The sequence below is a fragment of the Saimiri boliviensis genome, chromosome 11 (assembly GCF_048565385.1).
Source record: "Saimiri boliviensis isolate mSaiBol1 chromosome 11, mSaiBol1.pri, whole genome shotgun sequence".
In the NCBI taxonomy this organism is placed as follows: Eukaryota; Metazoa; Chordata; class Mammalia; order Primates; family Cebidae; genus Saimiri; species Saimiri boliviensis.
In genome coordinates, this window is record NC_133459.1 from 45,103,959 (window position 1) to 45,128,956 (window position 24,998).

Genomic DNA, 24,998 nt, shown 5'->3' on the forward strand with positions numbered 1-24,998 from the left:
ATGTGTTCGCGACCACGATGAGTATGCCGCACTTCCGGCCAGGTCGCCGGATATCCGCTGAGTGACCCTTACAAGTCCTTCTTGATCCTGAAGTGGATTAGGTACCGCTCTTGTTTCTCGTGCTGAATCCAGAACCGTAGCCAGACATGGGACTGGAGGACGAGCAAAATATGCTGACCGACTCCGGAGATCCTAAGGAGGTAAGGCAGAGCGATCCACTAGACCCTTTTCTCTGCCCTAAGGCCCAGGACCTAGCCGGCCAAAACACGCACGGGGCCTCTTATCCCCCAGTTTACCCTCTAGGGTTTGCAGGGTCGGGAGCTCTGGTTCCCTCGAACTTTCCCCAGAATTCGTCTGGTGACTTTGGACAGATGACTAGTTTTTCTCTGGGCCTCGGCTTCCCCATCTGTGAATGTAGTGAAGGTTTGAGAACGAAAATGTTGTGCGGACTAAACTTTTGTAAAAATATGACCTGTGTTTGCAGTCAGTCAGATGTTTTGAAGCCCGCGTTTGACAGGTTTGGGGAGCATACAGACCACCTTGCCTTAGCTCTGGTCAGGAATCCCTACCACATCTATGGAGGTTCGGGAGACCTGGCCTTGTGATTTATTTCTTTTTCTTTGAGGAAGGTGTGTGTCTTTGAGGACAGTGAAGGAATGTACGGTGTGATTCTGTGATGGAACAGGGAGCTCTTTCCCAGAGAAAGAGTGCTGCTGTAATATTTATTTATTATTTATTTTTTTGAGATGGAGTCTCACTCTGTTGCCCAGGCTGGAGTGCAGTGGCGCGATCTCGGCTCACTGCAACCTCTACCTCTGGGGTTCAAGCGATTCTTCTGCCTCAGCCTTCTAAAGAGCTGGGATTACAGGCGTGCGTCACCACGCCCGGCTAATCTTTGTATGTTTAGTAGAGACGGAGTTTCACCGTGTTGTTCAGGCTGGTCTTGAACTCCTGACCTTATGATCCCCAGACTTCGGCCTCCCAAAGTGCTGGGATTACTGGCGTGAGCCACTACGCCCGGCCAATAAGTATTTATTGACTGCTTTGCTATCCAAGTGCTTTAAATGCAATAATTTATTTCTTTTTTCTTGTGGCAGATCCTCGCTCTGTCGCCCAGGCTGGAGTGCTGTGGTGCGATCTCAGCTCACTGCAATCTCTGCCTCCTGGGTTCAAGTGATTCTGTTGCCTCAGCCTCCCAGGCACCTGGGACTACAGGTGCCTGCCACCACGCCCAGCTAATTTTTGTATTTTTAGTAGAGATGTGGTTTCACCATGTTGGCCAGGTTGGTTTCAAACTCCTGACCTCGTGATCTACCCACCTCGGCCTGTAGGCGTGAGCCACCGTGCCCGGCTCTAATTCATTTCATTTACACACTGTTCCTATGAAGTAAGTGTTACGTACTGTTAGTGCCAGTTTTACAGATGAGAAAACAAGCATAGAGGTTAAACATCTTGTCTAATGGCACACAGCTAACAAATTGATGTAGCCAGGAATTGCCCCAAGCAGTACAATTCTAAAACCAGGACTCCTACCCATTGTGCTACACAGCCACTAGTTGTTTCTAATCTCATTTCCTGTCTGTTTGTTCTCTAGTCACTTTAGGGCAGCCATTCTAGGCTATGGGTTCAGAATAATTAGAGACTTATTTATTCCTTAATTTTTCTAGTCTTATTATTTCTAGAAAGAAATGGAGCCTGAGGCCGGTTGCAGACACTCATACCTGTAATCCCAACACTTTGGGAGGCTGAGGCGGACGGGTTGCATGAGTCCAAGAGTTGGACCAGCCTGGGCAGCGTGGTGAAACCCTGTATCTACAAAAAATACAACAATTAGCTGGGTGTGGTGGTGAACGCCTGTGGTCCCAGCTGCTCAGGAGTTTGAGCCCAGGAAGTCTAGGCTGCAGTGAGCCATGATGGCATCACTGCACTCCAGCCCGAACAACTGGAGTGAGACCCTGTTTCAAAAAAAAAAAAAAAAAGAAAGAAAGAAAAGAAAAGTAAAGAAAGAAGTGAATGGAGATTGCCTCAAGAAAGGTCAGCAAGGTCTGCCACTGCAGTAGATGAGAAAAAGAAAGTAAATAAGCAGTCAATTTTAAAATTAAGAAAACCAGGGTATTCTATGAGGAACCCATAATTCTTAAGGATTAGATCTTTTTTATCTGGTGTGATCTTGGTTTTTCTCAGTGACTGGAAATTTTATATGTTGCAATCCATATTCAGACATATTTGGACTTATTTTTTCAAAACCTGCCTTGATATTTTTGACACAAAATTATCAGTGACACATAATTACCAGTGTTGTAGCATTGCTAATAGGGAAATGATATAAGGGTCTTGCTTCTGAGAGGGTCCTAATACCTGGTTTCTGACTCAGGCAGAATGTGATTTTAGATTTTTTGGAAAAGCTTTTTCAGAATTTTTTTTTTTTTTTTTTTTTTTTTTTTTTTTTTTTTTTTGAGACGGAGTTTTGCTCTTCTTGCCCAGACTGGAGTACCATGGTGCAGTCTTGGCTCACCACAACCTCTGCCTCCCAAGTTCAGGCGATTTTCTTGCCTCATACTCCTGAGTAGCTGGGATTACAGGCATGTGCCACCACACCCAGCTAATTTTGTATTTTTAGTAGAGATGGGGTTTCTCCATATTGGTCGGGCTCATCTCAAACTCCGGACCTCAGGTGATCCTCCCGCCTCGGCCTCCCAAAGTGCTGCGATTACAGGCATGAGCCACTGTGCCTGGCCTTCAGTATGTGTTTTAAAAGAGCAGCATTAAGAAACCTTGCTTAATGAAAAACTAGAATTTACATCCCAAATAGCATCTTCATATTTAGAGGAAACCTTTGCCAATTGTGAGAATAAATAGCCTGGATTACAGTTGAACCTGTTCTTCCCACTCACTCCTAGCTTGTTTTGAGCTTTGGTGGCTTCAGTGAATGGCATGGTAGAGAATGAAACATTGTATTGAGACTTTTGTTTGTTTGTTTGTTTGTTTTAGAGATGGGATCTCTCACTCTTGTCACCCAGACTCGGGTGCAGTGGTGCAATTATGGTTCACTGCAGCCTCAAACCCCTGGGCCTCCCACCTCGACCTTCTGAGTAGCTGGGACCACAGATGTGCACCACCATGCCCGGCTAATTTTTATTTGTTTCTTTGTTTTTGAGATAAAGTCTCTCTTTGTTGCCCAGGCTGGAGTGCAGGGATCTTGGCTCACTGCAACCTCTGCCTCCTGGTTTCAAGTGATTCTCCTGCCTCAGCCTCCTGAGTTAGCAGGGATTACAGGCGTGTGCCACCATGCCTGGCTAATTTTTGTATTTTTAGTAGAGATGGGGTTTCACCACATTGGCCAGGCTGGTCTGGGAACTCTTGACCTCAGGTGATCTACCCACCTCAGCCTCCCAAAGTGCTGGGATTATGGGCATGAGCCACTACACCCGGCCTATTTTTAATTTGTTTAGAGATGGGGTCTTGCCATGTTGCCCAGGCTGTTCTCAAGCAGTCCTCCCACCTCGGCCACCCAACGGACTAGGATTATAGGCATGGGCCACCACACCTGGCCCTGTACTGGGATTTGATGATTGCTGAGCTAGTTCTTTTTATTTCCCTAGATTTTTTTTTTCATTGACCCCAAATGTGGACACCTGTATGCACAGGCAGGCAAAACACCTTATTTCTGACAGGTATTGAGATCTTGGTTAGATTCTACTATACCCCAAATTTAGGCCTAAACTGTTGCTCCCATGGGGCATTTTTTACACTGTTTCTCCTTGGAGAAGAAAACTAAGTTTGAGGTTGTGTGTTTGACTCAGAAGTGAATAGGTGAGGTCTGTTCTGTATTTCCAAGCTCATGAGTGGTGTTGTGCACCCATGAACTTCGGTGCACTTTTGTGTGATACTTAGTCTACTCAGGGTTCTGGGAGTTCAGCAAGTCAAAAAGCAGTGACTATAACCATCTTTAGTTAAGCTCTGACCAAAGAATAGCTCAAGTTTAGCTATTTTCAAGTTCACAGTCTAGAGAAAAAAGGATTTTCCTCCTAACTTGGATTGGGATATAAGGACTAAATTTAGCTCTTTATAGCAATACTGGGACAAATACTTTACATTATATAGGTCCCATGTGAACATCTGGCAGCTTGAATCTATATCAAAAAATGTCTAATTACTGTTTATTATCTCTAAACTGGAATTACTTCCTTAAGGGACTGTTGTGATTAATTAAATCATAATAGATATGAAGATACCTTACAAACTAGAGAGTTTAAGCACATTTACGTTCTTGCTAATGAAAGTGAGATGCTGTCTCTGTCTTGAAATGTACCTGGGATTGTTTTAATCAAGTATGGTAAGGTGACAGACCTGGAGGCAACCATCTTTGAAAGAAGAGTTTATTTTATTTTTTGAGACAAAGTCTCGCTCTGTCACTAGGCTGGAGTGCAGTGGAAAGATCTTGGCTTACTGCAACCTCTGCCTCTCAGGTTCAAGCTATTCTCCTGCCTCAGCCTCCTGAGTAGCTGGGACTAGAGGCGCCTTCCACCTTGGCCGGCTACCTTTTTCTTTGTATTTTAGTAGAGACGGGGTTTCACCATGTTGGCCAGGCTGGTTTATTATTACTTAAAAGTTCCTGAAAGAGAGCATTATGCCACACACAAAAAATGCAAGGCTATACGGGGAAGTGTCAGAATCAGAACTAATCAGAAGGCAGAAGGTGTGAGGGGAAGGAAGCATGGCTCAGCACCTTGGTTTCTATGGGAAGGAATTGCGGGGCAGGATTAGATACACTTGCTCAAATTTAGGATTGGATAGTTTGAGTAATTTGTTGGGCTCTGGCTTAATGGCTGGTTCCTAGTTGTCTTATATTTGTCCTTGGGTTGATTTATAGAACGGGGAACAGGAGCTTAGTGTACGAAACTTAGTTAAAGGAAGGGGTGTCAGGCCGAGTGGCTAATGCCTATATTCCTATCACTTTGGAAGGCCGAGGTAAGAGGATTGATTGAGCCCAGGAGTTTGAGACCAGCCTGGGCAATATAATGAGACCCTGTCTCTACTAAAAAAAAAAAAAAAAAAAAAAGAAAGAAAGAAAAGAAAAAGAATCTGAACAGTGTTTGAATGAAAAAAAAAAAAAGAAAAAATAATAATTAGCCGGGTATGCAGTGCGTGCCAATAGTCCTAGCCACTGTTGTCCTAGGCTGAGGCAGGAGGATCACTTGAGCCCAGGAGTTTGTGGCTGCAGTGAGCTATGATCATACCACTGCACTACAGCCTGGGTGACAGAACAAGACCCTGTCGCTTAAACAAAACAAAACAAAAAGATAAAGGAGGCAATTGGCTACAAGCGCTTTGGATAGTTGGGTTGCATATCAAAGGTGTGCTCACAGGCAAGTTTGCTGTCTCTAAAAATTAGCTATCCCTGGAAGAGTAGGATTAGCTCCAGGATTAGCAAGGCCTCTAAAATGTGAAAACATCATAAAACACAGAAAATAAAATAACATCGTTAATACAACTGTCCGTGTCTATCATCAGTAATTACGTCACTATGATTGGGAACAAATATGTTGTAAAATTGCTGCTAACATTAATTTTTGTTTTCCTTTTGTAGGAGGAAGAGGAAGAGGAGGAATTAGTGGTAAGAACTGTCTCAGGTTTGGAAACATCTCAGTAAAAGCAGGGTTTGAGCTTCATGAAACTAAGGGCATTTTAAGGAGTCTTTACTTGAAACTTTATAGAGAATGGGGGTGAAATAAGCTTTGATACTTCCTGTGCAGTCAGGTGTTTGGGGTGTGAGCCTTGGAAGCTGAGTCTATTCTGGGTTTGGGGCTTCTTCAGTTGTGGTACCAGGGAGCAGACAGCATTTTGAGGGCCTGGCACTCAGTCGTCTGCTATTTGTGGTTTAATAAAGGACTCTGAAAGAACCTTTGTTAGATAGTCCTTCTATATGTTAGTATTGCCTTTCTAGCTGGGCAGCTGGGGTGCATGGGCCTGGTTCTCAGACAAGGGGATTTGAAATTTCAGACGTGACATATTCCAAAATGTTGTGTTAACAAGTAAGGCCTCCTGTAGATCTGCTTCAAGTTTGGCCAGGTTTCCTTTACCACCTTGTTTTTCAGATAGGACTGAGGCTTTCAGTGCATACTGGCAACCTTGGAAGGCAGGAATGTGAAACTTTTCCCTACTACTTAGCGTCAGAATTGAATGGGAGACCGCATTCTGCCATTTCTGGCGGCAGTGTGGCTCTGCCAGCTGGCCTTCTGCACGGTAATTCAGAGGCAGCACCTTGGTTTGGTGGTTGTATTAATCAAAGCATCTGTGTTTGGTGGGTCTCCCCTAAAAGCCCCCATTTTGTTCTTTTTCTATTTCTACGTCAGGATCCCCTAACAACAGTGAGAGAGCAATGCGAGCGGTTGGAGAAATGTGTAAAGGCCCGGGAGCGACTAGAGCTCTGTGATGAGCGTGTATCCTCTCGATCACAAACAGAAGAGGATTGCACGGAGGAGCTCTTTGACTTCTTGCATGCAAGGGACCATTGTGTAAGTCACTCTGAAGTTAGGAAAGGGAAAGGTTACAATGGTCAGGGAATACTTGGTGCTGACAATCTTTCCATGCTAAGGGAAGTCCCATCAATGAGTATTTACTGTGGGCCCAATATATGTCATGTACAGTGCTGAGCATTTTATGTAAATAACCTGTTTTATTTTTTTGAGACAGGGTCTCACTGTATTGCCCAGGCTGAAATACAGTGGCATGATCATAGCTCAGTGCCAGCCTTGAACTCCTGGGCCTAAGCAATCCTGCCTTGGCCTTGCAAGTAGATGGGACTACAGGTGCATGCCACCACGTGAGACTAATTTTTTATTTTTTAATTTTTTGTAGTGATGGGGCCTTGTTATATTGCCCAGGCTGATCTCAAACTCCTGCGCTCAAGCAATCCTCCCATCTTGGCCTCCCAAAGTGCTGGAATTATAAGCATGAGCCATTGTGCCTGGCCCATAAATAATCTTGCCTAATCCTTACTACTTCCACTGGAAATAGGTATCATTATCCCATTTTACAGATAGAAACTGAGGCTCAGAGAAAAAAACCGAACATCCCAACATGCACTGCTAAACAGCAGGGAAGCTGGATTTTGTACTCTTCAATAACAGACTGTTCTTTTTTTTTTTTTTTTTTTGAGACAGAGTTTTGCTCTTGTTACCCAGGCTGGAGTGCAATGGCACGATCTCGGCTCATTGCAAACTCCGCCTCCTGGGTTCAGGCAATTCTCCTGCCTCAGCCTCCCGTGTAGCTGGGACTACGGGTGCGCACCACCATGCTCAGCTAATTTTTTGTATTTTTAGTAGAGATGGGGTTTCACCATGTTGACCAAGATGGTCTTGATCTCTTGACCTTGTGATCCACCCGCCTCAGCCTCCCAAAGTGCTGGGATTACAGGCGTGAGCCACCGCGCCAGGCCCAGACTGTTTTTTAAAATAATTTGTATCCTCAAATGTATCTAATATATAGTAGTTTCTTTTTTTTTTTTCTTTTTTTTGAGACAGGGTCTTGCTCTATCACCTAGGCTGGAGTGCAGTGGCATGATCTCAGCTCAATGCAACCTTTACCTCCTGGGTTCAAGTGATTCTCTTGCCTCAGCCTCCAGAATACCTGGGATTAAAAGTGCATGCCACCACACCCAGCTAATTTTTTTTGTATTTTTAGTAGAGACAGGTTTCACCATGTTGGCCAGGCTGGTCTCGAACTCCTGACCTCAGGTGATCTACCTGCCTCAGCCTCCCAAAATGCTGGGATTACAGGCATGAGCCACCACACCTGGCCCATGCCTGGGTGATTTTTGTATTTTTTGTAGAGATAGGGTTTTGCCATATTGCCCATGTTGGTTTAGAACTCCTGGGTTCACACGTGCCACTCATCGCAGCTTCCCAAAGTGTTAGGATTACAGGATTGAGGTACCATGCCTGGCCTCAAGGGATTGTTGTTGTTGTTTTGAGACTGGGTCTTGCTCTTTCGCCAGACGAGTGCAGTGGCACGATCTCGGCTTACTGCAACCTCTGTCTCCTATATTCAAGTGATTCCCCTGCTTCACCCTCCGGAGTAGCTGGCATGCACCGGACTACAGGCATGCACCACCACGCCCGGCTAATTTTTTTGTATTTTAGTAGAGATGGGGTTTCACCATAGTCAGGATGGTCTCGATCTCCTGACCTCATGATCCGCTCGCCTTGGCCTCCCAAAGTGCTGGGATTACAGGTGTGAGCCACGGCGCCCGGCCAAAGGGTTGTTTTTTAAAAGTAAACTTCCCAGCAGGGCATGGTGGCTGATGCCTATGATCCTAGCACTTTTGGAAGGCTGAAGCAAGAGGATTCCTTGACCCCAGGTGTTCGAGACCAGCCTAGGTAACACAGGGAAACTCTATTTTTAAAAAATTAGGGGCCGGGCGCGGTGGCTCAAGCCTGTAATCCCAGCACTTTGGGAGGCCGAGGCGGGTGGATCACAAAGTCGAGAGATCGAAACCAACCTGGTCAACATGGTGAAACCCCGTCTCTACTAAAAATACAAAAAATTAGCTGGGCATGGTGGTGCGTGCCTATAATCCCAGCTACTCAGGAGGCTGAGGCAGGAGAATTGCCTGAACCCAGGAGGCGGAGGTTGCGGTGAGCCGAGATCGTGCCATTGCACTCCAGCCTGGGTAACAAGAGCGAAACGCTGTCTCCAAAAAAAAAAACAAAAAAAAAAATTTAACGGCCTGGTGTGGTGGCTTACACCTGTAATCCAAGCACTTTGGAGGCCAAGGCAGACGGATCACCTGAGGTCGGGAGTTGAAGACCAGCCTGACCAACATGGTGAAACCCTGTCTTAAAAAAATAAAATAAAATAAAAATTAACTTTCTGCTTGACTCTTACATATAACACAGTAAGATATTTCACATAAATTATACATAAGCAAAGTTTGATATGGTTGCTTCTATTAAAACTAATTGGATGGCCAGTAAACGTATGAAAAGATGCTCAACCTGATATGGTGCCACTGCACTCCAGCATGGTGACAGAGCAAGACTCCGTCTCAAAAAAAAAAAAAGAGAGAAAGAAAAGATGCTCAACATCATTACCCATCAGGGATACTACCATGAGATATCACTTTATACCACTACCCACTAGGATTGCTATAATAAAAAAGATAAAAAGTGTTGAAGAGGATGTGGAAAAGTTGGAAACCTCATATGCTGCTGGTAGAAATATAAATTGGTACAGTCACTGTGGAAAACATCTGGCAGTTCTTCAAAAGGCTAAGTAAGCATAGAGTACTATATGATAGAGCAGTTCTACTCCTAGATATATACCCAAGAGAAATGAAAACATATGTGCACACAAAAATCTGTACACAAATGTTCATAGAAGCATTATTTATACTAGCCAAAAAGTGGAAACAACATAAATGTCCATCATCTAGGCCGGGCATGGTGGCTCATGCCTGTAATCCCAGAACTTTGGGAGGTCAAGGTGGGTAGATCACCTGAGCCCAAGAGTTTCAGACCAGCCTGGGCAACATGGTAAAAAAGTATACATATAAAAAAGTATATATAGGGGCCAGGCGCGTTGGCTCAAGCCTGTAATCCCAGCACTTTGGGAGGCCGAGGCGGGTGGATCACAAGGTCAAGAGATCGAGACCATCCTGGTCAACATGGTGAAACCCTGTCTCTACTAAAAATACAAAAAAATTAGCTGGGCGTGGTGGCGTGTGCCTGTAATCCCAGCTACTCAGGAGGCTGAGACAGGAGAATTGCCTGAACCCAGGAGGCGGAGGTTGCGGTGAGCCGAGATCGCGCCATTGCACTCCAGCCTGGGTAACGAGAGTGAAACTCCATCTCAAAAAAAAAAAAAAAAAAGAAAAGTATATATATAAAAAGATAACCAGGCATACTAGCTCATCCTGTAGTCCTAGCTACTCAGAAGCTGAAGGGGAGGATCACCTGAGCTCAGGAGTTTAAGGCTATGATCACGCCACTGTGCTCCAGCCTGGGTGATAGAATGAGACTCAGTTTCAAAAAAAAGAAAATCAAGTTCTTTTCTCAAGAAATTAAACATAGAATTAGCATATAATCTAGCAGTTTCACTTCTAGGTATATACCCAGAAGTATTGAGAGTAGGCTCAACAAATATTTCCACATTCATATTCACAATAGCTGAAAGGTGGAAACAACCCAAGTGTCCTTGGATGAATGGATCTTTAAAAAATGTGCTCTGTAGATACAATGGGATATTATTCAGCCTTAAAAGAGAAGGGACTGGGCATGGTAGCTCATGCCTATAATCCCAGCACTTTGGGAGGCCAATGCAGGTGGATCACCTGAGATGAAGAATTGGAGACCAGCCTGGCCAACATGGTGAAACCCCATCTTTATGAAAAATATAAAAGTTAGCTGGATGTATTGGCAGGCACCTGTAATCCAAGCTACTCAAGAGGCTGAGGCAGGAGAATCACTTGAACCTGGGAGGCAGAGGTTGCAGTGAGCTGAAATCGGTGCCATTGCACTCCAGCCTGGGTGACTTCGTCTCAAAAAAAAAAAAAAAAAAGAGGATAAATTAACATGACACATGCTATAACATTGATGAAGAACCTTGGAGACTTTTGTTTTCGCTCTCGTTACCCAGGCTGGAGTACAATGGCACAATCTCAGCTCACCGCAACCTCCGCCTCCTGGGTTCAGGCAATTCTCCTGCCTCAGCCTCCTGAAGCTGGGATTACAGGCACGTGCCACCATGCCCAGCTAATTTTTTTGTATTTTTAGTAGAGACGGGGTTTCACCATGTTGACCAGGACGGTCTCGATCTCTTGACCTCGTGATCCACTGCCTCAGCCTCCCAAAATGCTGGGATTACAGGCTTGAGCCACCGTGCCTGGCTGGAGACTTTATATTAAATGTCAGGAAGGACAAACATTGTATCTTCCCACTTAATGAGGTCACATTCTCCCCCCAGGAGCTGGGGGGAGAAAGGAAATGGAGAGTTACTGTTTAATGGATATAGTTTTGTTTTAATAAGGTGAAAAAGTTCCCAAAATTGGAAGTTCTAGAGATTATAGGAGACGGTATGTTGTAGTACAATGTGAATGCACTTAACTACCACAGAAATGTACAGTTAAAAATGATTAAAGTGGGGCTGGGCACAGTGGCTCACACCTGCAATCCCCACACTTTGGGAGGCCGAGGCAGGCGGATTGCTTGAGGTCAGGAGTTTGAGACCACCTTGGACAACATGGTGTAATCTTGTCTCTACTAAAAATACAAAAATTAGCTGGGCGTAGTGGTGCATGCCTATAATCCCAGCTACTCAGGAGACAGGCAGGAGAATCACTTGAACTTGGGAGGTGGAGGTTGCAGTGAACCAAGGTTGTACCACTGCACTCCTGCCTGAGGGACAGAGCAAGACTGTCTCAAAAAAACATACAGAAGTTGGGCACAGTGGCTAACACCTGTGATCCCAGCACTTTGGGAAGCCAAGGCGGTTGGATCATCTGAGGTCGGGAATTTGAGACCAGTCTGACCAACGTGGAGAAACCCCATCTCTACTAAAAATAAAAAAATTTAGCTGGGCATGGCGGCACGTGCCTGTAATTCCAGCTACTCAGGAGGCTGAGGCAGGAGAATCACCTGAACCCAAGAGGTGGAGATTGTGGTGAGCCAAGATTGCGCCACTGCACCCCAGCCTGGGCAACAAGAGCGAAACTCCGTCTCAAAAAAAAAAGAGAAAAAAAAAAATGATTAGGGGGAAAAAATATTAAAGTGGTAAATTTTATGTGTATTTTACCATAATTTTTTAAAAAAGTACTGAACATGCTACAACATGGATAAACCTTACAAACATTATGCTACATGCTAAGTGAAAAAAGCCAAAGTCAAAAATATTGTATGATATTATTTATATGAAATGTTCAAAATGGGCACGTCATGATCTGTTCCCTTAATTAACATACCCTGTTGATTTTCCCCCTCCCATTGTGTAGGCATTTTTAAAATACTTAAATATATTTATGAGCCAAACACTGGTTTAGGATCTAGGAGTAAGATAGACACGGTTCTTTCCTTCACTGAGTTTACGAGCCAGCATAGGAAACAGAAGTAGAACAAGTACTAAACTTTGGTAAGTCTTTCAGGTATAACTTTCTCAGGGCAGTATTAACTGGACCCCCCTCCAGCCCCCGCCCCATTTTTTAAACTGCTATAGTTTCCCTCCTTCCCCCATTTTATTTTCCTCCTAGCATTTGCCACTATCAGAAGTTACCTTATTTATGTGTTCATTTTAACTCTCATTAACAGTTTCCTAAGTGACAGGTATGTCTTGTTACAGTTAAAACTCACTACCTGGCATAGAGAAGATGTTCTGTGAATATGTTTTGAATTAGTATGTAATGTTAATATCACTGATGGGGAGGTACAAGTTTTTGTAGGAAGATAGGAAGGACAGATTTGTGTGTGGTTAGGGGCTTGTTTAGAAAAGACTTGGCAGAAAATGACATATATAAGATCTACAATCTAAAGGAAGACTAAAGGATGAAAAAAGTAGGGAATTCACTAGTGCTCAAGTGCTGTGTGAGTATGTGAGAAGGGAAGTGGTGAGAATAGAGGCAGTACTATTTCAGGTCTTGAAGGACCTTAAGCCATGACATTAAAGCTGCCAATTGATGACATGCTTTTCTTTCCCCCATCTAGGTGGCCCACAAACTCTTTAACAACTTGAAATAAATGTGTGGACTTACTCACCCCAGCCTTCATCATCTGGGCATCAGGATATTTCCTTATGGTTTTGGATATACCTTTTGTTTTTTCTTATCTGTGTAACTGTTAAGTTCACATGAACCTCATGGATTTTGGCTTAGGCTGGTAGCGTCTATGTAATTCACAGTGATTCCATCTTAATAAAATTTCTGTGATCTGCAAACCTGCCCCCTTTCCTTCTTTAAAAAATTGAGGGGCCGGGCGCGGTGGCTCAAGCCTGTAATCCCAGCACTTTGGGAGGCCGAGGCGGGTGGATCACAAGGTCGAGAGATCGAGACCAACCTGGTCAACATGGTGAAACCCCGTCTCTACTAAAAATACAAAAAATTAGCTGGGCATGGTGGCGCGTGCCTATAATCCCAGCTACTCAGGAGGCTGAGGCAGGAGAATTGCCTGAACCCAGGAGGCGGAGGTTGCGGTGAGCTGAGATCGCGCCATTGCACTCCAGCCTGGGTAACAAGAGCGAAACTCCGTCTCAAAAAAAAAAAAAAAAAAAAAAAAAATTGAGAATTCTTTTTTTTAATTTGAAATTTTATTTTCTTTTGGGGGGCCTGGGGGCAAGGGGGACAGGGTCTCACTCGGTTGGCCAGGCTGGAGTGTAGTAGCACAAACAGCTCATTGCAGCCTCCACTTCCTGGCCTCAGTTGATCCTCTCACCTCCACTACCAAGCAGCTGGGACAACAGGCATTCGTCATCACGCCCAGCTAATTTTAAAAATATTTTGTAGAAGTGGGATCTCACTATCTGTCCTCAAGCAGTCCTCCTGCCTCAACCTCCAAAAGTGCTAGGATTGTAGGCATGAGCCACCTCACGTGGACCATAATTTTTAAACATACAAGAATAGATATACCCATTACCTAGCAAGTATGTATGTCTTGATGAGGGCTGGGTCTGGCACAATGGCTTATACCAGTAATACCAACACTTGTGGAGGCTGAGACAAGAGAATCTCTTGAAGCCAGGAGTTCAAGACCAGACTAGGCAACATAGTGAGATCTTGTCTCTACAAAAATAAATAGATGGGTGTGATGGTGTTCTCCTGTAGTCCTAGCTACTTGGGAGGTTAAGGTAGGAGGCTACCTTAATAAGAGTTCGAGGGTTACAGTGAGCTAGGATCACTGGGTCTGGAACACATAGTTAAGCTGTTTTTATTTTGTTTTGTTTTGGAGATGGGGATCTCGCTCTGTGTCACCCAGGCTGGAGTGCAGTGGTGGTGCAATCTCGGCTCACTGCAGCCTCCACCTTCCAGGTTCAAGCAATTCTGCCTCAGCCTCCTGAGTAGCTGGGACTATAGGCTCATGCCACCACGTCCCCCTAATGTGTGTGTGTGTGTGTGTGTGTTTATGTAGCCTGGGCAACATAGCAAAACTGCTTCTTTTAAAAAAAAAAAAAAAGATTATATAAGAAACTTTTTATTATTTATTTATTTATTTATTTATTTTGAGATGGAGTTTCGCTCTTGTTACCAGGCTGGAGTGCAATGGCGCGATCTCGGCTCACCGCAACCTCCGCCTCCTGGGTTCAGGCAATCTTCCTGCCTCAGCCTCCCGAGTAGCTGGGATTACAGGCACGCGCCACCACGCCCAGCTAATTTTTAGTATTTTTAGTAGAGACGGGGTTTCACCATGTTGACCAGGATGGTCTCGATCTCTTGACCTCGTGATCCACCCGCCTCGGCCTCCCAAAGTGCTGGGATTACAGGCTTGAGCCACCGCGCCCGGCCCTCGCTTTTTCTTTTTAAAAAGTTTCTTGGCCGGGCGCGGTGGCTCAAGCCTGTAATCCCAGCACTTTGGGAGGCCGAGGCGGGTGGATCACGAGGTCAAGAGATCGAGACCATCCTGGTCAACATGGTGAAACCCCGTCTCTACTAAAAATACAAAAAACTAGCTGGGCGTGGTGGCGTGTGCCTGTAATCCCAGCTACTCGGGAGGCTGAGGCAGGAGAATTGCCTGAGCCCAGGAGGCGGAGGTTGCGGTGAGCCGAGATCGCGCCATTGCACTCCAGCCTGGGTAACAAGAGCGAAACTCCATCTCAAAAAAAAAAAAAAAAAAAAGCCAGCAAGGTGATTCACATCTGTAATTCCAGCACTTTGGGAGGCTGATGTGGGTGGATAACTTGAGGTCAGGAGTTTGAGACCAGCCTGGCCAACATGGTGAAACATCCTCTCTATTAAAAATACAAAAATTAGCCAGGTGTGGTAGTGGGTGCCTGTATCCCAGCTACTCAGGAGGCTGAGGCACAAGATTGGCTTGATCTGGGGAGGTGCAGTTTGCAGTGAGCTGAGATTATGCCGCTGTACTCCAGCTTGGGTGACAGATGGAGACTCCATCTCAAAAAAAAAAAAAAAAAAAAATTAAAAATTTATTTTTTAAAAGACGGTCTTCTGTTGCCTAAGTTGGATTGCAGTGGCACTATCATAGCTCGCTGCAGCCTCAAATTAGGCTAGTGAGATCCTCCTGCCTCAGCTTCTCGGTAGCTAGGACTTACAGGTACATGCCACTATGCCTGGCTAATTTTTTAAAAAGGGAATGAGGGCCAGGCATGGTGGTTCATGGCTGTAATCCCAGCACTTTGGGAGGCCAAGGTGGGTAGATCACTTAAGGTCAGGAGTTCCAAGACCAGCCTGGCCAACATGATGTAACCCCATCTCTACTAAAAATAAAAAAATTAGCACTGGGTATGGTGGCTAATGCCTGTAATCCCAGCATTTTGGGAGGCCAAAGTGGGTGGATCACTTGAGGCCAGGAGTTTGAGACCAGCCTGGCCAACAGTGAAACTCCATCTCTACTAAAAATACAAAAAGTAGCTCAATGTGGTGGCACACGCCTGTAATCTCAGCTACTCAAGAGGCTGAGGCGGGCCGGGCGCCGTGGCTCAAGCCTGTAATCCCAGCACTTTGGGAGGCTGAGGCGGGTGGATCACGAGGTCGAGAGATCGAGACCATACTGGTCAACATAGTGAAACCCCGTCTCTACTAAAAATACAAAAAATTAGCTGGGCATGGTGGCATGTGCCTGTAATCCCAGCTACTCAGGAGGCTGAGGCAGGAGAACTGCCTGAACCCAGGAGGCGGAGGTTGCGGTAAGCCAAGATAGGGCCATTGCACTCCAGCCTGGGTAACAAGAGCAAAACTCTGTCTCAAAAAAAAAAAAAAAGAGGCTGAGGCGAGAGAATCCCTTGAACCTCGGAGGCGGAGGTTGCAGTGAGCCAAGATTATGCCACTGCAATCCAGCCTGGGTGACAGAGTGAGTGAGAATCCATCTCAAAAAAATAAATGAATAAAAACACAAAAATTAGGCATAGTGCTACGTGCCTGTAGTCCCAGCTTCTCAGGAGGCTGAGGCAGGAGAAACTTGAACCTGGGTGGTGGAGGCTGCAGGGAGCTGACATCACACCACTGTACTCCACTGCACTCTGCCTGGGCAACAGAGCAAGACTCCATCTCAAAAAGAACAGGGTGTGTAGGGTTGTGGGAGAAGGGTACTGGAGTCTAAGTAAGATGAGAATAGGGAACCTGGGAAGGTGGTACTGGCAAGGGGAGATTGATTACATATAGGGAGGATTAATCCAATAGGTAAATATATTGCAAATGATAGGAGCTAGAAATCAGAGAATAGAGTTACAAATATGGAAACGATTTGGCTAGGTGCAGTAGCTCATGCCTGCTATCCCATCACTTTGGGAGGCCAAGGTGGAAGGATCACCTGAGGCCAGGAATTTAAAACCAGCCTGGCCAACATGGTAAAACCCTGTCTCTACTAAATATACCAAAAAACAAAACAAAACAAAATTTAGCTTGGTGTGGTGGCATGCGCCTGTAGTCTCAGCTACTTGGGAGGCTGAAGCAGGAGAATCACATGAACCCAGGAGGCAAAGGTTGCAGTAAGCTGAGGCAGTGCCACTGCACTCTAGCCTGGGCAACAAAGCAAGAATTCTCTCAGAAAAGAAAAAAAAAAAAGGTAAAAACCAGAACAAACCCTGTGGTGTTTAGGTATTTGTATGCACTAAATAACTACAAATTTAGTAAATAAGTAAACATAGATACCAGTATGTGCATATGTAGGGAATTCATATATTCCCTAGCCCTGCCCATGAAGAGAGCTTCATTCCCCAGTTAAAGGAAGCAGGGTTCCGTGGAGGAAGAGGTGATTCCAGGACTGAGACAGGGAAAGTACAAGTTAAGTCTGGACCATTTCATTCCATAAAAGTGCTTCCCCATTCCAACAGGTGTAGCTTAAAACAAAAGGAAGTGCTCAAAGAATGATAGGGCATGTCAAAAGTATACAAAAACCACTAGTCAAAACGGATAATTTGAGCATCAAAATATATAATGATAGTACTGGATTATACCCAACTAAATAAAAGGAATACATTATTCCATACAAATATAAATAAGTAAATTAGTTGAAAGTTTGGTGAAGAAGAGGATACTTGTTAATTATAAAAGGAAAAATACACTGAAGAAGCCGGGCAGAAAGATGAAACGGACATCACCAATAATGGCATAAATAACTTTACCACATAGAAGCAGCAATGAAGAAACACCTTCCCCATCCCCAGTAGTGGCAACATCCCCTCTCCAGCTCATGCTGCCATCAGTCTTTCCACCGTTATCTGAGGAGATAAACCCTGAAGCAACAGTGATGGCCTCCCTTGCGGCAGTTGCCAGGCAAGATAATGTTGATTCTTCTCAGAAGCCACCCCTGTTTGCTTCTAGACCTATAACTAAAGTCCTAGCTGGCCCTAGGAGGTGAGGTTCAGAGTGTGACCCATGAGGAGGTGAACTACACTTGGAAAGAACTGCTCGAGTTCTCTAATTTATATAAGCAGAAATCTGGAGAACAGGCATGGGAATGGATATTAAGGGTATGGGATAATGGTGGAAGGAACACAGAGTTGGATCAGGCTGCATTTATTGATTTGGGCCCACTAAGTAGGGACTCTGCATTTAATGTTGCAGCTCGGGGGGTTAAAAAAGGTTCTAGTAGGTTACTTGCTTGGTTAAGTGAAATATGGATTAAAAGATGACCCACTGTGAGCAAGTTGGAAATGCCTGATCTCCCTTGGTTTAATGTAGAGGAAGGGATTCCAAAGGCTTAGGGAGATTGAGATGGTGGAGCAGAGTAGTCACTTTAGACTTACTAATCCCCACTGGGAGGGTCCAGAAGACATACCTGTGATCAATGCTTTCGGAAATAGATTTGTGAAGGCAGCACCTGCATCATTGGTCCCAAGTATCTGACTAAGGTATACTCAACTGTATTAAATTTTCAGATGGGTTAGGTGCAGTGGTATGTCTATGATTCTAGCACTTTAGGAGGCCGTGAGGCAGGAGGATCTCTCGAGCCAGGAATTTCAGACCAACCTGGACAACATAGTGAGACTCCATCTCTACAAAAAAATTAAAAAATTAGCCAGGCATGGTGGCACATACAGTCCAAGCTACTGGGGAGGCTGAGGTGGGAGGATTGCCTGAGCCCAAGAGGTCAAGGTCTAGTAAACTATGATTGTGCCACTGCATTCCAGCCTAAGCAACAGAGTGAAACACTGTCTCAAAAAAATAAAAAATTCAAATATACACCAAGGATGAAATTTTGCAGTGAACATTCCTAAACCCGTCACCCAGATTTTAGTAAATGTTTAGTGACATAATTCAGCTCTGTATCACCTCCCAAATCTCATCTTTTGCTCCCATAATTCCCATGTGTTGTGGGAGGGACTTGGTAGGAGATGACTAAATCATGGGTCAGGTCTTTCCTGTGATGTTCTTGTGATAGTGAATGGGTCTCACGAGATCTGATGGTTTTAGAAACGGGAGATTCCCTGCACAAGCCCTTTTTGCATACTGCCATCCACATAAGATGTGACTTGCACTGCACTCGAGCCTGGGGAACAGAGTAAGACTCTATCTCAGAAAAAAAGGAAAAAAAAGGAAAGAAAAGTAAAGAAAGAAAAATGCCTGAGGCTATGTAATTTATAAAGAAAAGAGGTTTAATTGGCTCACAGTTCTGCAGGCAAGCATGGTTGGGGAGGCCTCAGGAAACTTACAATCCTGGCAGAAGGTGAAGGGGAAGCAGGCTCATCTTACATGAAACTTACAATCCTGGCAGAAGGTGAAGGGGAAGCAGGCTCATCTTACATGATTGGAGCAGGAGAAATAGAATGGGGAGTTGCCATGCACTTTTAAACAACATGACATGAGATTTGGGCGGGGACACGAATCAAAACCATGTAAGATTTTAAAATGGTTAACAGAAAAATAACTTTAAATTTTAATTGGCTTTATATGGCATTAAATTTAATTAATTAATTAATTTCTCTTTCCCCTCCCTACCCTCTTATATGGTGTTTTAGTTCCCAGAAGTGGTCTACATAAAACTGTCAAAAGTAGGCTGGGTACAGTGGCTCAGCCTGTAATCCCAGCACTTTGGGAGTCTGAGGCCAGTGGATTGCTTGAGGTCAGGAGTTCCAGACCAGCCTGACCAACAAGGAGAAACCCTGACTCTACTAAAAATACAAAATTATCCGGGCATCGTGGTGCATCCCTGTAATTCCAGCTACTTCGGAGGCTGAGACAGGAGAATTGCTTGAACCCGGGAGGTAGAGGTTGTGATGCAAACACCATTGCACTCCAGTGCACTCCAGTGCACTCCAGTCTGGGCAACAAGAGTGAAATTCTGTCTCAAAAAAAAAAAAAAAAAGGAAAGGAAAGAAAAGAAAGAAAAAAGAAACTGGGCCAGGTGCAATGGTTCACACATGTAATCCCAGCACTTTGGGAGGCCAAGGTGGGAGGATCACTTGAGCACAGGAGTTTGAGACCAACCTGGGCAACATAGGGAGACCTTATCTCTAAACGAACAAACAAAAAATGAGCGGGACCTGATGGCACACACCTGTGGATCCAGCTTCTTGTGAGGCTGAGGTGAGAGGACTGCTTGAGCCTGGGAGGTTAAGGCTGCAGTGAGCTATGATTGCATCACTATACTCCAGCTTGGGCAACAGAGTGGGACCTTGTCTCAAAAAAAAAAAAAAAAAAAAAAAGAAAAGAAAAAAAAGAAAAAAGAAACCGGTAAGTAGGGAAAGAGATATAAAGAAAGATAAAGGCTGAGCACGGTGACTCACGCCTGTAATCCCAGCACTTTGGAGGCTGAGACCGGCAGATCACCTGAGCTCAGGACCAGCCTGACCAATATGATGAAACCCTGTCTCTACTAAAAATACAAAAATTAGCTGGACTTGGTGGCGAGCACTTGATATTCCAGCTACTGGGGAGGCTGAGGCAGAGAATTGCTTGGACCCAGGAGGTGGAGTTTGCAGTGAGCCGAGATCACACCACTGCACTCCAGTCTGGGCGACAAAGACTCCATCTCAAAAAAGAAAAGAAAGATATAGTCGGGCACAGTGGCTCACGCCTATAATCCCAGGGCTTTGGGAGGCCGAGGCGGGTGGATCACAAGGTCAAGAGATCGAGACCATTCTGGTCAGCAAGGTGAAACCCCGTCTCTACTAGAAATACAAAAATTAGCTGGGCATGGTGGCGCGTGCCTGTAGTCCCAGCTACTCAGGAGGCTGAGGTAGGAGAATTGCTTGAACTCAGGTGGAGGTTGTGGTGAGCCGAGATGGCACCATTGCACTCCAGCCTGGGTAACAAGAGCAAAACTCCATCTCAAAAAAAAAAAAAAAAAAGAAAGAAAGATATAGAAATAAAGATGTAATTTTTTTTTTTTTTTGAGACGGAGTTTCGCTCTTGTTGCCCAGGTTGGAGTGCAATGGTGCGATCTCGGCTCACCGCAACCTCCGCCTCCTAGGCTCAGGCAATTCTCCTGCCTCAGCCTCCTGAGTAGCTGGGATTACAGGCACGCGCCACCACGCCCAGCTAGTTTTTTGTATTTTTAGTAGAGACGGGGTTTCACCATATTGACCAGGATGGTCTCGATCTCTCGACCTCGTGATCCACCCGCCTCGGCCTCCCAAAGTGCTGGGATTACAGGCTTGAGCCACCGCGCCCGGCGAAACTTTGTTTTCTTAAGGTAAAGATTTGGTCTTAATAAAAATTACAAGAAATTTTGGGCCAGGTATGGTGGCTCACACCTGTAATCCCCGCACTTTAGGAGGCCGAGGTGGGCAGATCACCTGAGGTCAGGAGTTCAAGACCAGCCTGGCCAACATGGAGAAACCCCATCTCTACCAAAAGTATATGAATTATCTGGGCATGGTGCTGTGCGCCTGTAGTCTCAGCTACTCAGGAGGCTGAGGCAGGAGAATCACTTGATCCCGGGAGGCAGAGGTTATGGTGAGCCAAAATTGTGCCACTGCACTGCAGCCCGGGTGACAGAGCAAGACTCTGTTTAAATAAATAAATAAATAAATAAAAATTTAAAAATTAGAATAAATTGAAATTTTGCTTTTCAATTTTATAATCTGTTTCTCTTAAGAACTACTCAGATTCATATCTCAGAAGTTCAACTGTTGTAGCTCACTGCTTTCAACTCTTTCTCACTGCTTTCAATTCTTTCTCCCTTTGAGAAGGCCTGGAGATAACTCTCTTCTTCAGCTTTTTTCTCCTTCAGTTAAAACTGGTATGGCCTGATGCTAAAATGTGTTCTCTTAAGGGTCTAGAAAACCAGTGTTTCCCCCAGTATAGCCTGATTCTGTATTCTTGGTTTTTCATGATATGTAGCCTTATTTTTGGCTTTTTGGTTTTTACTCTTAAAAAAGGATCTAAGGGCCAGTGAGTGCCTTCCCATATCCATTACCATCTGGTCTAAGATGTTTACTTGGCTATGAGACTGCAAACCCTAATTCATGCTATGACGGTAAACAGGGGATCGGATATGCCTTAACTATGCCCGCTTTAAAATTTAAGCTATATTCACAAGGTCCTTCAAGAATATGGAAATAAAGTATTGCCTCTTCCCACAAGACTTAGTCTTACTAAATTTTTTTTTTTTTTAAAAAGGATTCCCTTGGCTGGGGATCCCAGTGCTTTGGGGAAGCCAAGGTGGGCAGATCACCTAAGGTCAGGAGTTCAAGACCAGCCTGGCTAACATGGCAAAACCCTCTCTCTACTAAAAATACAAAAAATAGCCAAGTGTGGTGGTGTGCACCTGTAGTCCCAGCTACTTGGGAGGCTAAGGCAGGAGAACTGCTTGAACCCCAGGAGGCAGAGGTTGCAGTAAGCCAAGATCACACCACTGCACTTCAGCGTGGGCGACAGAGTAAGACTGTCTCAAAATAAATAAATAATAAAAAGGATCCCCTAAGAATCAATTACAACCAAAATAAAAGACCCTTTAGTGGGTATTGTTAAGTACCCCCAACTATTGTTAAACTTCAAGAAAGCGCTAGCTGGCTACACCTATCCAGAATTAAACCTGTTTCTTATGAGTCCCTGTAGGTGTAAAAGGAGGACATTATGACCTTCATTTATGAACTCTTATAAGTCTTAAAGTTGCTATTTCACAAACACAAAAATAAGTAATGTGACAAGGAAGAGTATGTCCAGTACTAAACTACATGTGTTATTCTCACCTGGTTTTTACCTTTCCTAAGACCTTTAAATAGCTACTCTATTATTACTAATTTTTGGCCCTTGCTTATTTAACCTCCTAGTAAAGTTTGTGTCTTCAGACTACAATTCCACATGAAAACAATGCTGGCTCAAGGCTTCTAACCCGTCCCATCTTCTGAACCTGGAAAATAAAAACAACCTGCTACTAGACCCATCAGATTAGGTATCCAGAGACTGTCACTCCTTCAATGCTAGGCAGGGCCTATGCCCATAAAATTAGCAGAAAACAGTTACAGAAGATGGACCTCTGTCCTTGTGCAGCCCCTTTAAGACCTTTTTTCACTTTTTTTTTTTTTTTTTTTTTTTTTGAGAGTCTCGCTCTGTCTCCCAGGCTGGAGTGCAGTGGTGCTATCTTGGCTCACTGCAACCTCCTCCTGAGTTCAAACAATTCTCCTGCCTCAGCCTCCCAAGTAGCTGGTACCACCACGCCCAGCTAATTTTTGGATTTTTTTTTTTTTTTTTTGAGACGGAGTTTTGCTCTTGTTACCCAGGCTGGAGTGCAATGGCACGATCTCGGCTCACCGCAACCTCCACCTCCTGGGTTCAGGCAATTCTCCTGCCTCAGCCTCCTGAGTAGCTGGGATTACAGGCACGCACCACCATGCCCAGCTAATTTTTAGTAGAGACGGGGTTTCACCATGTTGACCAGGATGGTCTCGATCTCTTGACCTCGTGATCCACCCGCCTCGGCCTCCCAAAGTGCTGGGATTACAGGCTTGAGCCACCATGCCCGGCAATTTTTGGATTTTTTTTTTTTTTTTTTTTTTTTTGAGACGGAGTTTCACCCTTGTTACCCAGGCTGGAGTGCAATGGCGCGATCTTGGCTCACCGCAACCTCTGCCTCCTGGGCTCAGGCAATTCTCCTGCCTCAGCCTCCTGAGTAGCTGGGATTACAGGCACGCACCACCACGCCCAGCTAGTTTTTTTGTATTTTTAGTAGAGACGGGGTTTCACCATGTTGACCAGGATGGTCTTGATCTCTCGACCTCGTGATCCACCCACCTCGGCCTCCCAAAGTGCTGGGATTACAGGCTTGAGCCACCGCGCCCGGCCTAATTTTTGGATTTTTAATAGAGACGGGGTTTCATTATGATGGCCAGACAGGTCTCGAACCTCTGCCTCAAGTCATCTGCCTGCTTTGGCCTCCCAAAGTGCTAGGATTGTAGGCGTGAGCCACCACACCTGACCACCCCTTTAAGATTAAGGAGGAGGCCGGGTGTGCTGGCTCTTGCCTGTGATCCCTGCACTTTGGGAGGCCGAGGTGGGCAGATTGTCTGAGGTTGGGAGTTTGAGACCAGACTGACCAACATGGAGAAATCCCATCTCTACTAAAAATACAAAATTAGTCAGGTGTGGTGGCACATACCTGTAATCCTACCTACTTGGGAGGCTGAGACAGGAGAATCACTCGAACCCGGGAGGTGGAGGTTGAGGTGAGCCAAGATAACACCATTGCATTCCAGCCTTTGCAAAAACAGCAAAACTCCATCTTAAAAAAAAAAAAAAATTGAGAAGGAGTATCTAATCTCTGAGGGGGAATGAAGTAAGGGACAGCAGGAATTATTCCCAGGTCCCAAGGTCCCGATTGGATAAAGTGAAGAAACTGGCAGGAACCAGCAGATGGCGATAAAAGCCATCCCTAGCTACCTTCATTGGTCATTAGCATAAGACAGTCCCTCTGGGTCATATGTAAAGATGCTATGGCAATGACCAGGAAGTTACTGTCCCTTTCCTAGAAAGTGAGGAATAAACTGCCCTTCAATTTCTATTAGCCCATTTCTTAATTTGCATCTAATTAAAAGTGGGTGTAAGTGGATATAAATACAGTTGCCAACAGGACAAGAGCAGCTCTGGGCACACTGCCTATGAGTTGTCCCCGATCTACAAGGAGTACTCCAGTTCAATTAAAAATTGCTGTTTGGGGCGGGCGCGGTGGCTCAAGCCTGTAATCCAAGCACTTTGGGAGGCCGAGGAGGGTGGATCACGAGGTCAAGAGATCGAGGCCATCCTGGTCAACATGGTGAAACCCCGTCTCTACTAAAAATACAAAAAATTAGCTGGGCATGGTGGCACGTGCCTGTAATCCCAGCTACTCAGGAGGCTGAGGCAGGAGAATTGTCTGAACGGAGGAGGCGGAGGTTGTGGTGAGCCGAGATCACACCATTGCACTCCAGCCTGGGTAACAAGAGCAAAACTCTGTCTCAAAAAAAAAAAAAAAAAAAAAATTGCTGTTTGACCACTCATGGTGGATCATGCCTCCAGTAACAGCACTTGGGGAAGCTGAGGCAGGAAGATTTCTTGAGCTCAAGGTCTTGAGACGATATATTGCCTGGGCAACATAATGAGATCCTGTCTCTACAAAAAAATACAAAAATTAGCTGGGGGTGGTGGTGGACACCTGTGGTCCCAGCTACTTGGGTAGCTGAGGTGAGAAGACTGTATGAGCCCAGGAGGTTGAGGCTGCAGTGAACTGGGATTGTACCACTGTACTCTAGCCTGGGTGGCAGAGTGAGACCCTGCCTTGAAAAAAAAATTATTGTTTAATACCACCAGCTCACCCTTAAATTCTTTCCCGGGCAAAGCCGAGAACACTCCCAGACTAAGTCCCAGTTTGGGGGCTTGCCTGACTGTCTGCATTTATACCACAACCTTGCACAAAAGCCAT

The 24,998-nt window shown here is 45.0% G+C and overlaps 1 protein-coding gene across 2 annotated transcripts; it reads left to right on the top strand.

Annotated features, from left to right (window-relative positions):
• Positions 1-28: 28 nt before the first annotated feature.
• Positions 29-12,924, top strand: UQCRH (ubiquinol-cytochrome c reductase hinge protein). Of its 2 annotated transcripts, XM_010347393.3 has the most exons (5): positions 29-200; positions 5,591-5,617; positions 6,099-6,246; positions 6,357-6,518; positions 12,696-12,924. In XM_010347393.3, the coding sequence occupies exons 3-5, from the start codon at positions 6,184-6,186 to the stop codon at positions 12,726-12,728; spliced, it is 258 nt and encodes an 85-aa protein (XP_010345695.1). In that variant the 5' UTR covers positions 29-200; positions 5,591-5,617; positions 6,099-6,183; the 3' UTR covers positions 12,729-12,924. The 2 variants fall into 2 exon arrangements, with proteins under 2 accessions (XP_010345695.1, XP_003936935.1); XM_003936886.4 differs by lacking the exon at positions 6,099-6,246 and having other exon boundaries at positions 32-200.
• Positions 12,925-24,998: the final 12,074 nt, after the last annotated feature.